Genomic DNA, 13558 nt, shown 5'->3' with positions numbered 1-13558 from the left:
GATTTCATGGAGTCTCACAATATCTCTTCAAAAACTTAGTAATTACACCCAAAAAATGACTTTATAACAAAAGTGGGCAAACAAAATGTTCAGATAGATAAAAACAGGACTTTTTTCCAGCTGACCTATACTGCAAGATATGCTAAAAGAAGTCCTTTAAACTAAAAATAAATGACATCAAATAGAAACTGGAGAAAGGGATTAGGAATTCTGGAAATGTTAACTATGTGGGTAAACATCACATTCTATACATAGTTATTTTCTTCTCTTAATCTCTTCAAAAGATATATTATTGTTTAAAACAAAAACATGTGTGTGTGTGTGTGTCTGTGTGTGTAAAACCACTATGGGATTTCTAACGTATGTAGATGCAATATACATGAAAGCAATAGCACAAAGAAGTGAAGGTGGGCCAAGCGTGGTGGCTCATGCCTGTAATCCCAGCCTTTTTGGAGGCCGAGGCAGGCAGATCACCTGAGGTCAGGAGTTCGAGACCAGCCTGACCAACATGGAGAACCCCTATCTCTACTAAAAATTAAAAAAATTAGGCATAGTGACATACACTTGTAGTTCCAGCTACTCGGGAGGCTGAGGCACAAGAATCACTTGAACTGGAGAGGCAGAGGTTGTAGTGAGCTGAGATTGTGCCAGTGCACTCCCTCCTGGGCCACAGAGCAAGACTTTTTCTTTAAAAAAAAACAAAAACAAAAGAAGTTGGGGGGTGAATGAAACCACACCATTGAAAGGTTCCTACATTTTACATGAAGTGATACAATAGTAATTCTAAATGAACTATGATAAATGCAGACTATATTGTAACCTCAAGAGCAACCACTAAAAAATAACGCAAAGGAGTATAACTTAAAAAGCCAAAAAAGAAACTAAAATGGAATATGTACTAAAAAAAAAAAAAAAAATGCAATTGACCCAAAGGAAGGAGGAAAGGAGTATGAAAGTAACCAAAAGCACACAGCACAAATAGAAAATGAAGAGAAAGGCCAGGCGTGGTGGCTCATGCCTGTAATCCCAGCACTTTGGGAGGCCAACATGGGTGGATCACAAGATCAAGGCCATCCTGGCTAACACGGCGAAACCCCGTCTCTACTAAAAATACAAAATTAGCCGGGCGTGGTGGCGGGCACCTGTAGTCCCAGCTACTCAGGAGGCTGAGGCAGGAGAACAGCATGAACCTGGGAGGCGGAGCTGGTAGTGAGCTGAGATCGCGCCACCGCACTCCAGCCTGGGTGACAGAGCGAGACTCCGTCTCAAAAAAAGAAAAAAAAAAAAAAAAGAAAAGAAAACAAAGAAAATGAAGAGCAAAATGGGAGACCTAAATCCAACCATATCAATTTACACACTAATTAAAAGGCAGACTATCAGCCTAGATACAAAACCAAGACCCTACTATATGCTGTCCACAAGAGATGCCCTTTAAATATAAAGACATAAATTGATAAAAATAAGTAAAGAATAGTAAAATGTATACTATGCAAATACTAAGTGTAAGAAAGCTGGAGTGGCTATATTGATACAAGACAAATTACAAGACAGGGGTAATAACACATCGATAGGACATTTTCATAGAGATGGATCAATATAATAATCATTAATGCATATATGCCTAATAACAGACTTTCAAAACATACAAAGTAGAAACCAATGGAATAAACGGAATAGACAAATTAACAAAAATGGCTGGATATTTGAATACCTCTTTCATTAAGTGATCAAATTAATGAAATAAATCAATATAGACGGACAAGATTTGACGATCACCATTTCTTGACCTAATTGATATTTATAGAACACTACAGCCATTAACTACAGAACACATTCTTTTCAAGTGCACATTACTCGCCTAAGAAGATTCAGTATTTGTTGAATAAATAAAATGAATAAATACATAATACACAAGTGGAAGATGGAACATGCTGAATTTAAAGTGACTATGGACAAACAGAACGAGACATTGGACAAACAGAACAAGAAGTTGCAGCTGGCCAGGTGCAGTGGCTCACACCTGTAATCTCAGTGTTCTGGGAGGCCAGGGTGGGAGGTTTGCTTGAGCCCAGGAGCTTGAGACCAGCTTGGACAACAAAGTGACACCCCATCTCTAAATTAAAAAAAAAAAAAAAAAATTAGCCAGGTGTGCCACATCTGTGGTCCCAGCTCCTTGGGAGGCTGAGGTGGGAAGATCACTTGTACCTGGGAGGTCAAGGCTGCAGGGAACTATGATCGTGCCACTGCACTCCAGCTTGGATAACAGATCAAGATCCCATCTCAAAAAAAAAAGAAGAAAGGAAAAGAAAAAAAAGTTGAAGTTGATGACAGAGACTTACGATCATCTTGATGTCTATATTTCAGAATACTTAAAGCTCCTTAGAATCTTGGTTTTCCAAAAGAACACTAGGCAAAATGCTGTGCAGAGAGGAATAGAGACTAATGAGTAGATTAAAAAGAAACAAGAAAAACAGAATACCATTGGGTGGGGAGGTATCACAAGCTAAAGGAAGGGAGTTTTAACAAGTGGGATGGAAATCTGTATTAAATATGGAAAAGAGGAGGAGGATGTGAACTGAGAAAATAACTTCAAGCATGAAAAGAAAACACTAGTAATCCTCCAAAGCAGCAAATATGGATGAAATTATATATATGAGAGCCTATCCAGGGGAACTTCCCAAATGGCAGAGGTATCAAAGATGCAGGGACAGCATATAGCGGCCATGAAGTCAGTAAGTTTAGCAGCAGAAATGAGAAAAGAGAAAGCACGGTAGCCAGGAGGGCAACTAAATCGAAAGAAAGTGTTTGTCTTGTTTTTAAGATGGGAAAAGCTATATATTCCAACAAGAGGAAAGAGGTCCACTAAGCTGGTTGCTAGACCCAAAAAAATAAAAATAAAAAAAAGGCAGGAGCAAAATCCCAGCAAATGGAAAGAGTGAAACAGAATGGCATTAAGTTTCAGAGAAAGGCATGGATACCCTCTCTGAGATTTAATGGAAAGAAACAAGAATGGATGCAGGCACACAGAGATTTATGGGAGTGAGGGGGAAAATGGTGTTCTGGTGAGACAGCTTCACTTTCTCAATCGGTTGAAAGCAACCATTCACCTAGTACTTCCCCGTCTTCTGAGTAAGGCTAACTCAATGCTGGTAAACAGCTATGTTTATTCTTGTTTTTGTTTTTACACACAACTCACACTTCTCTGAATAGCCATGATTAACAGCTTAACTGAAGAGCTATTACAAATACAAATCTATAAAGTAATCAGGAATAAGTCATCAATCTTTCCGATATGGTATTTGGGGGAAAATAGACTTAGGATTACCCCTGGGTTTAGAGATGCCCTTTAAGCCATCCAGAGAAGACTGTGGCTCTGATTAAGATCCATTCTCTTGTCCCCTCCTTTGGCTGCCATTTTCCAATGCAATGATAAGGTCTGACAGCTGGTAGAGGCAGACATCTGATGAATGCTAAGACTTTTATTTGTCCAGATGATAGAAGAATGTGAAGAAACTGGTCATTTGAAACCTAGCTCCATCATGCTCTCCTTATTGCCCTTTTTCCATTGCTTCATTCTCCCCTAGCTACACTTTCAAGCTCTAATTCTCAATGTTCCCTGTGATTTGAAAGCTTTCACTGCTGTTCCATGAGATTTGGCTCCACTATGAAAGCCCCAGGCTCTTTTTAATTATCAAAATCTACTTCACATGTATCATGTTCTTAACAACCAAACACCAAACTCCCAATAAAGTTGCTTAGTATCATTTCAGTATCTACACTGTATATGTTTGATCATCCTTGTTACTAACAAAGACAGTCTCTTCCTTAGGCAGCAAGACAATCTCTTATGTTGTACCCAAGGTCAGTAACAAAAATGATAGCTCAGTTGCAAAGAATGTCACATGCACGCATGTGTGTAAATATGCATATATTCATCTACTAAGAGTCCACAGAATAATTATTTTTGTAACTTTTATATATAAAACATCAACAATATTACTTCTGCAAATATTTCCTTTCTATGGAATGACATACAATAGAGCGGGATTCATTAAAAAATATAAGTGGTTGAATTTCAAGTAAGAAATCTATACAGGGTTTGTTAACTTCTTGGAATCTTGCTAACTTACATCAAATCTACTATTTTGTCTTTGTGTTCTGTCACAGCCATTTGTGGCTACTTTCTAATTTTCTAATCTTTAATTTCCTATAAAATGCTTTACATGTCAAAATAAATTACTAATTCAGACATTGCTATGAAAAACAGAAATCCCTTTGATCAAAAAAAGGAAGAGCTATTTGGATTATGGAGCATAAATTATACTCTGGTATATTTATGCAAAAGGGTTAAGGCCAAAGAAAGAATCTGCTTGCTTATTAAAAATGCAAACATTACCTCAGTCATACAAATAGCCCCAAACTCGCCCAGCCACTGCCTCTGCAGATCACCCACCAGCATTAGCATTACATCATATGACATTATGAAACAATAGTGAACTCTGTGTAATACTTGAATATATTGTTTTGAAAGAATAAACTGTCATTAAGTTGAATAAAAGCTTTCTGAAATCAAACCTGGGGGGTACAGCCTTCACTGTGTGGCCTTTTTACTATTTTGAGGAATGGCCTCATCCTGAAAGCAGGAAAGGGGGAAAAAGAGATCAGAGTATAAAGGCGACAGTGATGCGTGGCCCCTGAAGCAGCCCAGGAGGCAGAGGGCAGGGCTTTTAATTATCAGGCAGAACAATGTCAAAGCAGGAGGCTCTGCAACAAATGCTGCACCTAAAAACCCAAACAACCTCATACCCACCACGCTAGTTCCTGTATATCCTAGTGATTTCTATAATGGGCTTTGCTAGAATTGGAAACGAAGTCTCATTCTATGCCCTGATGCAATCTTAAAATGTGCAATCACTTACAGCCATAAGACTTCAGGCAATTAATTGAAGCTATCTAGGCTTCAATATTTTAATCTATAAAAATGGAAAGAACAATAGCTATTATGTAGAAGCCTGGGGGATAAGATACTATTATCATAATTACACTTATCATTCCTACCCCCTTTGACTATCTTTCCTAATCACGGCCCAAGATGTTTCGTCTTCACAAGTGAAACATGAGCATTGCCTTAAATGCTCACTGGCTTTTTGCTTGCTGTAGTCTGGCCACAGCCACATGTTGTCATTTCTAGATTCATGCCATTCTCATCAAGTGGGGGTGCAGTGACGGGATGAATTATAGAAACTATTTTCTATAGTATTTTTTAAAACTTGGGCTGGGCATGGTGGCTCATGCCTGTAGTCTCAGCACTTTGGGAGGCTAAGGTAGGAGGCGCACTGGAGTCCAGGAGCTTGAGACCAGCATGGGCAACATAGTGAGACCCTGTCTCTACAAAAAAAATAAAAATGCATTTTAATTAGCCGGGTGTGGTGGTGCACACTGTAGTCCCAGCTACTCTGGAAGCTGAGGTGGGAGGATCACTTGAGCCCAGGAGGTTGAGGCTGCAGTGAGCCATGATCTCATCTCTACCTTCCTTAACCAAATCCCAGATAACCTCTTCCTGTAACCTGCTCCTTACTAGCCTTCCTCCTTCCTACACCTATTCTCAATGTTCTTAATAACCAAGTCTCAAAGAGGTGGAAAAACAAAGTCAGACAACATAATAGTTGGTGGCAAAGTCCCAGTTAAAACTCATTTATCAATGAAACCAGGCCCAGTTGCATTGCATTAACTGCATCACATTAATTATTCACTTTTACGGCACTCGGTGATGATTTATTTATTTTGAGACAGAGTCTTGCTCTGTCGCCCAGATTGGAGTGCAGTGATGCAATGTTGGCTCACTGCAAGCTCCACCTCTTGGGCTCAAGCGATACTCCCAACTTAGCCTCCTGAGTAGCTGGAACTACAGGTGCCAACCACCATGCCCAGCTAAGTTTTGTACTTTTTGTAGAGACAGTGTTTTGCCATGTTGGCCAGGCTAGTTTCAAACTCCTGTGCTCAGGTGATCCAACCGCCTCGGCCTTTCAAAGAGCTAGGATTATAGGCATGAGCCACCATGCCCAGCCCTCAGTGATGACTTCAAATCTGAGGTTAGCTTCCCTTAACACCAAGTCTTCTCCTATATATTTCCCCTACTAGTGATTATCATAAAACGAATTACAGTTAATCCTTGAACAACATGGGTCTCAACCACATGGGTCCACTTATATGTGGATTTTCTTCTGCCTCTGCCACCCCTAAGACAGCAAAACTAACCCCTCCTTTTCCTCCTTCTCAGCCTACTCAACGTGAAGACAATGACGAAGATCTTTCTGATGATCCACTTCCACTCAATGAATAGTTAATATACTTTCTCTTCCTTTTAATTTTCTTTTCTTTTTTTTTTTTTTGAGACTGAGTCTCACTCTGTCGCCCAGGCATGATCTCAACTCACTGCAACCTCTGCCTCCTGGGTTCAAGCGATTCTTGTGCCTCAGCCTCCCAAGTAGCTGGGACTACAGCTGCATGCCACCACACCCAACTAATTTTTGTATTTTCAGTGGAGATGGGGTGTCAGCATGGTGGCCAGGCTGATCTCGAATCCCTGACCTGAAGTGATCCATCCTCCTCAGCCTCCCAAAGTACTGGGATTACAGGCATGAGCCACTGCGCCTGGCCTTCCTTATAATTTGTGTCATACATTTTCTTTTATTTAGTTTACTTGATTGTAATAATACAGTATATAATACATATAACATAAAATATGTGTTAATCAACTGTTTCTGCTATCAGTAAGGCCTCTAGCAAACAGAAGGCTATTAGTAGTCAAGTTTTGGGTAAGTTGAAAGTTATATGCAGATTTTTGTGGGTTTTTTGTGGTTTTTTTCCCCCTGAGATGGAGTTTCACTCTTGTTGCCCAAGCTGGAATGCAACGGCACAATCTCGGCTCACTGCAACCTCCATCTCCGGGTTCTAGCAATTCTCCTGCCTCAGCCTCCTGAGTAGCTGGGATTACAGGCGCGTGCCACCATGCCCGGCTAATTTTTTGTATTTTTAGTAGAAATGGGATTTCACCATGTTGGCCAGTATGGTCTCGAACTCCTGACCTCAGGTGATCCACCCACCTCAGCCTCCCAAACTGCTAGGATTATAGGCCACCATGCCCAGCGGACTTTTTTTTTTGAGACAGGATCTCACTCTGTCGCCTAGGCTGAAGTGTACTGACATGACTACTGCTCACTGCACCCTTGACCTCCTGGGCTCAAGCGATCCTCCTATGTCAGCTTCCCAAGTAGCTAGGACGACAGACACGTGCCACCATGCGTAGTTTTTTGTATTAACTGTCAAGACAGAGTTTCACTGTATTGCCCAGGCTGGTCTTGAACTCTTGGACTCAAGTGATCCTCCTGCCTCAGCCTCCCAAAGTGCTGGAATTACAGGTGTGAGCCACCATGCCCTACTATTGTTAGCTTCTTTAGAGAATCACATTATTCCTCAAAATCATGAAAACTAAGAAGATAAATAGGCCAGGCGAGGGGGCTCACGCCTGTAATCCCAGCGCTTTGGGAGGCCGAGGCGGGTGGATCACCTGAGGTCAGTAGTTCAAGACTAACCTGATCAACATGGTGTAACCCCATCTCAACTAAAAAAAAAAAAAAAAAAAAATTTAGCTTGGCATGGTGGCAGGCGTCTGTAATCCCAGCTACTTCAGGAGGCCGAGACAGGAGAATCGCTTGAACCTAGGAGGCGGAGGTTGCAGTGAGCCAAGATCACGCCATTGCACTCCAGCCTGGGGGACAAGAGCGAAAACTCTGTTTCAAAAAAAAAAAAAAAAAAATATATATATATATATATATATATATATAGTGTTATTTTACATAAAAGTCAGAATGTTTACCAAAGTCTAACCCTGAGGTCTGTAGGGAAGAAACTGAAAGCTTGTATTTCCTTATCTATGAAACAGATGAAGCACTGGTAAGAATAAGACAATATATGGATCACCTATAAAGCACCATTTGTTTTTGTTTTTTAAATAGTGTGGAACAGTGTAACATAAGATTTGACATCAATGAAGAAGGTTCAAGTTCAACCTCTCTATATGCCAGCTGCCTGATCTCACCCCAATCACTGAAACACGTTTAATGATGTAAGAATTAAAGGGATGATATGTGTATGAGGAGGGACCTCTTAATACAAATAGCTATGTAAATGTAAGATGTTTTACATTGTATTATACCAAGTTAAATAAACCAGGGCCTTATGTTCATTATTTCCTAATCTTTAGTGGGGGTGAGGGAGGAGGGAACTAAAGGACTCTTACAGCAGAAACACCAGTTAATATAAAATCATCTCCACCACTTAATGGAGACACGAAAATAATAAAGTTGTGGCCTTGGTGTCAAAAGGTAACTACCACAATATATGCTAACTGGGTGGATAATCTCTCTTTTCAAACACACACTCTCACATAAAACAGCTGCCAGGATTAATTACAAGTGTATCAGTAGTGATGGAGATTTTCTCTACGGATCTGAACTAGTCTACCCACTGTCCAGATCACAAATAACAATGAAAATCTTTTCATGGGAATATAACAGGAAAGGGCCATTTTCGACCTCATTCATTCACTTACTAAGTCCCTATCTTATACCAGGTTCTATTTCAAGTGCTGGGAATTCAACAGTGAGCAAAAGAGGAAATACCTGCCATCATGGAGCTCACATTCTAGCACAGAAATATAGACAGTAAACATATTTGCAATAGGTCAATGATAATTAAGGGCTATAGAGAAAAACAGGTAGGGAAAGGTCTGCAATTTTTAATAAGGGAAATCAAGAAAGGCTTCACTGAGAAGATGCCATTTAAACAAAGACCTAAAGGAGATGAGAGAGCAAAATAAATGGATACGTAGAAAGAAAGTAGTAGGGCTACACAAATCTCTCCAGCAAGTTCAGATAAAACAAAATGCAATCCTTTACCTTTCAGAAGGGGCTGGAAGGTTGGAATCTCTTGCAACTTGATGACATCGGGATCGTTGCTGACGTTCCGTGAGGCCTGGGAGCCCTGAGCTACAACCACAATATCATCCATCTTGGCTCTATGCTTGGCTGGTGAAGGAGTCACTGAAAATAAAGTTACACTGCTTAGGAGATGCGTATTAGTTAGGCACCTCTGCCTCACCAAGGCAGTTTTCGGTGTAGTGATTAAAAACAATAATTTTATACAATGTAGTTATCTTGCAGTTGGGGTTGGGGTGGCGGGGATGAATTATAGAAACTATTTTCTATAGTATTTTTAAAAACTCAGGCTGGAGCCAGGCATGGTGGCTCATGCCTGTGATCTTAGCACTTTGGGAGGCCAAGGCGGGCAGATCACCTGAGGTGAGGAGTTTGAGACCAGCCTGGCCAACATGGCGAAACCCTGTCTCTACTAAAAATACAAAAATTAACAGGGTATGGTGGCGGGTGCCTGTAATTCCAGCTACTCAGGAGGCTGAGACAGGAGAATCATTTGAGTCCAAGAGGCAGAGGTTGGGGTGTGGTAAGATCATGCCACTGCACTCGAGCCTGGGCAACAGAGCGAGAGTCTGTTGTGGAAAAAAAAAAAAAAAACACCACCACCTCGGGCTGGGCGTGGTGGCTCATGCCTGTAATCTCAGCACTTTGAGAGGCTGAGGCAGGAGGATCACCAGCGTCCAGCAGTTCAAGACCAACCATAGTGAGACCCTGTCTCTACAAAAAAAAAAAAAATTCTTTTAATTAGTCAGATGTAGTGGTGCACACTATAGTTCCAGCGACTCAGGAAGCTGAGATGGATCACTTGAGCCCAGGAGGTCAAGACCGCAGTGAGCCATGATCACACCACTTCATGGGTAAGAGAACGACAGTCTCAAAAAACAAAACAAAACAACAACAACAACGAAAACCCTCAGACATTACAGGAATTTATTTTATTTTGATGCAGAGCCTCACTCTGTTGCCAGGCTGGAGTACAGTGGTGCAATCTCCGCTTACTGCAACCTCCGCCTCCTGGGTTCGAGTAATTCTCCTGCCTCAGCTTCCTGAGTAGCTGGGACTATAGGCACATGCCACCACACCCGATTAATTTTTGTATTTTTAGTAGAGGTGGGGTTTCACCATATTGGCCAGGCTGGTCTCAAACTCCTGACCTCGTGATACAACCGCCTTGGCCTCCCAAAGTGCTGGGACTACGGGTGTGAGCCACCGCACCTGGCCCATTACGGGATTATATAACATGAATAAACTTCTTTCGTAACTAAACGTTTTCTTTTTCAGCACATAAAAGTATAGGCAGATTGTTTTCATTTTCTCCTTCTTTAATTATCCTGATATCTTGACATATATATATCCCTATTTCTAAAACGAGAAATAAAGGGTACAAAATTTAACTGTGACTTGCCCAAAGTCAGCAGTGCTAGAAAGTTAGGAAAGGAATTAGAGGTCTCTAAGTTACTGGTACACAAGGCCCATCTCTGCGACACTGGAGTCGCAAAGCTGTCTATCCACCCTACCACATCAAGCCAGCTATGTTAAGTCCAGGAAAAAACCCTGGTCTCAACCCCCAAATGACTGGCCTATTCCAGAGGCTTCAGCCTCCTTTTTTTTTTTAAGTCAAGGTGGCTGGGCACCGTGGCTTACGCCTGTAATCCCAGCACTTTGGGAGGCCAAGGCAGGTGGATCACTTGAGGTCAGGAGTTCGAGATCAGCCTGTCCAACATGGTAAAACCCTCTCTCTACTAAAAATACAAAAATTATCCAGGCGTGAGGTCCCTGTAATCCCAGCCACTCAGGAGGCTGAGGCATGAAAATTGCTTGAACCTGAGAGGCAGAGGTTGCAGTGAGCCAGGATCATGCCACTGCACTCCAGCCTAGGCAACAGTGAGACTCTGTCCCCACCAAAAAAAAAAGTTTATTATTTAAACTCCTGGACTCCAGCAATCCTCCCACCTGGGCGTCCTGAGTAGCTAGGACTTCAGCCCCCTCATTCTTAAAATTATAGCATTAGTCCAGGGCAAAAATAGCCAGTAAGTCCATTCTAGGCTGAGGCAAAAATCAGAAATTTGGAGGACAAAGGGGGAGATCAATTCAGGTTCCTTGGGAGAAAGTAATCCATTTGGAGGGAAGTGATTCATATTATAAAGAACTCCCTGGACCAAGAAATCATCCTCTCCCCCAAATATCTTCCAGACTGGGGCATGAATGAATCTTTAAAGTGTTTTATGCTCTAGAAGGTAATATTCCCAGGCTCATTATAGTCATATCTCAAAGGTTAATCCAGGGATGCCACAGAACCACTCTCTCCTAGAAGCTCATCTCCGGAAGCTTGGCATTCCCTTTTTTAGAAAAATCTCTGCTGCTTTTATTTCTTTTCAAGAAATATTTCTTTACCTGTTTTGGTAATTTACCTAGCATTTTACAAAAGCCATGCCAGAAATCTTTCCTGCTATAAATTGTGATTCCTCCTTCCCCAGATGCCAGAGCAAAGGGGAGTTCGAAACATTCCAGCTAGCCTCTACTACCTTATCTGTAAAATGGGATTACTGCAAAAATTCTATGTAAATGTATGTAAAGTACTTGGCACAGGGGAATAGGCAAATTCTTTTTCTGTTTTTTTTTTTTTCTTTTTTGAGACGGAGTCTCGCTCTGTCGCCCAGGCTGGAGTGCAGTGGCCGGATCTCAGCTCACTGCAAGCTCCGCTTCCCGGGTTTACGCCATTCTCCTGCCTCAGCCTCCCGAGTAGCTGGGACTACAGGCGCCTGCCACCTCACCCGGCTAGTTTTTTGTATTTTTTAGTAGAGACGGGGTTTCACCGTATTAGCCAGGATGGTCTCGATCTCCTGACCTCGTGATCCGCCCGTCTCGGCCTCCCAAAGTGCTGGGATTACAGGCTTGAGCCACCGCGCCCGGGGGAATAGGCAAATTCTAACATCGGAAATGCGCAAATGCTGTTGGTTCATGGGCAAGCAAGCATATTAAAAAGATGCCACACCGCTTCCCCCCAAAATATGTTTCTGCCCTGCCATAGAGGCAAGAATGTCAGATGTCACAATGATTATATTTCTTACAACAAATATGACACTCTGGGCCTTCCAAGGAAATAGAAAAACGTAGCAAAGCTAGTAGACGCTGCCCACCATTCAAAGCTGCCCCAATCCAGTCCCCCAGAATGTAGGTCTGAACTAGTCTTGAAGGTCACACTTCAAAGTGAAACACCCTTAGATCTATTAGCTTGCCTATTTATGAATTACAAATCCTATCAAGAAAGAGAACTTCTAAAAATCGGGGACTCTTTTTAGGACCCGGATTAACCAATTTGCATTAGCAACCCCGGAGCTTACCCAAAGCACTCCCAGCTGTCCTGGCCTGCGTGGGTAACAAAAAAAAGCAGCAAATGGTCCTCAATTAAACATCAGCTGTTTTATGTATTGAACACTCACTGTATCGCAAACACAATAATCCTCCCATTCTTGTCTCAAACGCTTAGAGGAATCTAAAATTCATGGACAGGGAACAACAATGGAAAACACCAGAGCCTGCAGTCTGGTCAACCTCTATAAGATTAGAAAAGGGACCAAGACACCTTCTGAGAAGAAAAAGCTGTTTCTGGAGACCTCTGCACTCAAGAGTTCAAATAAGTGGACACCTATCACATATCCCTTCAGAAAAGGAACCTCTAACACCCGTTTTTAAGAAACAGCCTGTTCTTAGAGGTCCTATAATCCATCCACTGTGTGAGCCAAATCTCACTACATCAGCTATGAGCACTAGAGCCAAAAATTAATTAGGTCGTCTTTTAAACAGTAGGCTGTAGCTGGGAGAAACGGCTGTTTTGAAAATAAATAATGGGCACCGGCGCCCACGCTGGCTTAGCTTGCAGTCACAGGCACTTCCATCAGGGGAATCGAGACCAGGACAGATGGTGACTTTTTTTTTTCCCCTAGTAACATGGTGAGGGCTTTTTCTGTGCGTTCCCGTCCGCAGTCCCAGACCCCACTAGTCTGGGAGGCAGCCCGCTCTGCAAGCAGACAGGGCGGGCTGGAGGGGGGTGGGTTAGGACACCGACCTGAGGAGTTCAGATCGTTGGGTCGGCTCTCGGCCTCGGAGCTCTGCTCACTGCCCATGATGCCGGCAGCGATGGCAGCAGAAGAACGGCGGGCCGGGCGGTCACCGCTCCGGCGGCGGGCGACAGGGCAGGGGCCAGGGACCGGGACGGGGAGGCAAGGCAGAGTCTGGGCGGCGCAGCGAGGCTAATGTGTGGGGCTGACGCGTCCAGCCCACGCAGGGGCCTGGGCGGCGGGGGGAGAGGCCCTATTTGGGGAACAGAAACGCAAGGAGGCGCGGCGCGAATGCACGCGGCTCGCCCTCCTCCTTTCCGGGAGCCCTAAGAGAACCTGCAGATGACACTGGCTTTGCCGCACCTGCGGCCGGCGGGCGGCGCCGCTTTCACTCACTGGTTCACGCGCCGCAAGCTCGCTCCTTCCGGGATGCAGATGGGCGGTGCAGGCTACGCCCGACCGTCAGTTCCGGGTTAGGAGGCCCCGCCCCCGGCCCGAGGG

At 43.0% G+C, this 13558-nt stretch overlaps 1 protein-coding gene across 3 annotated transcripts in view; it reads right to left on the bottom strand.

Annotated features, from left to right (window-relative positions):
- Window positions 1-13550, bottom strand: part of BORCS5 (BLOC-1 related complex subunit 5) — a 106738-nt gene extending 93188 nt beyond the window's left edge. For 2 of the 3 annotated variants that reach the window (XM_007967697.3, XM_037990335.2), the window contains exons 1-2: window positions 13066-13414; window positions 8961-9104 (exon numbers count right to left, since the gene is read on the bottom strand). In XM_007967697.3, coding sequence (XP_007965888.3) covers window positions 8961-9104; window positions 13066-13123 — 202 coding nt within the window. In that variant the 5' untranslated portion in view covers window positions 13124-13414. Of the gene's footprint in view, window positions 1-8960; window positions 9105-13065; window positions 13415-13453 lie in introns of those variants that run through there. The other variant, XM_007967698.3, reaches the window with a different exon arrangement.
- Between the last annotated feature and the right edge of the window lie 8 nt (window positions 13551-13558).

This window comes from Chlorocebus sabaeus, chromosome 11, assembly GCF_047675955.1.
Source record: "Chlorocebus sabaeus isolate Y175 chromosome 11, mChlSab1.0.hap1, whole genome shotgun sequence".
Lineage (NCBI taxonomy): Eukaryota > Metazoa > Chordata > Mammalia > Primates > Cercopithecidae > Chlorocebus > Chlorocebus sabaeus.
Note: the sequence above shows the minus strand (reverse complement) of the source record. Positions and strands in the feature narration are given on the sequence as shown.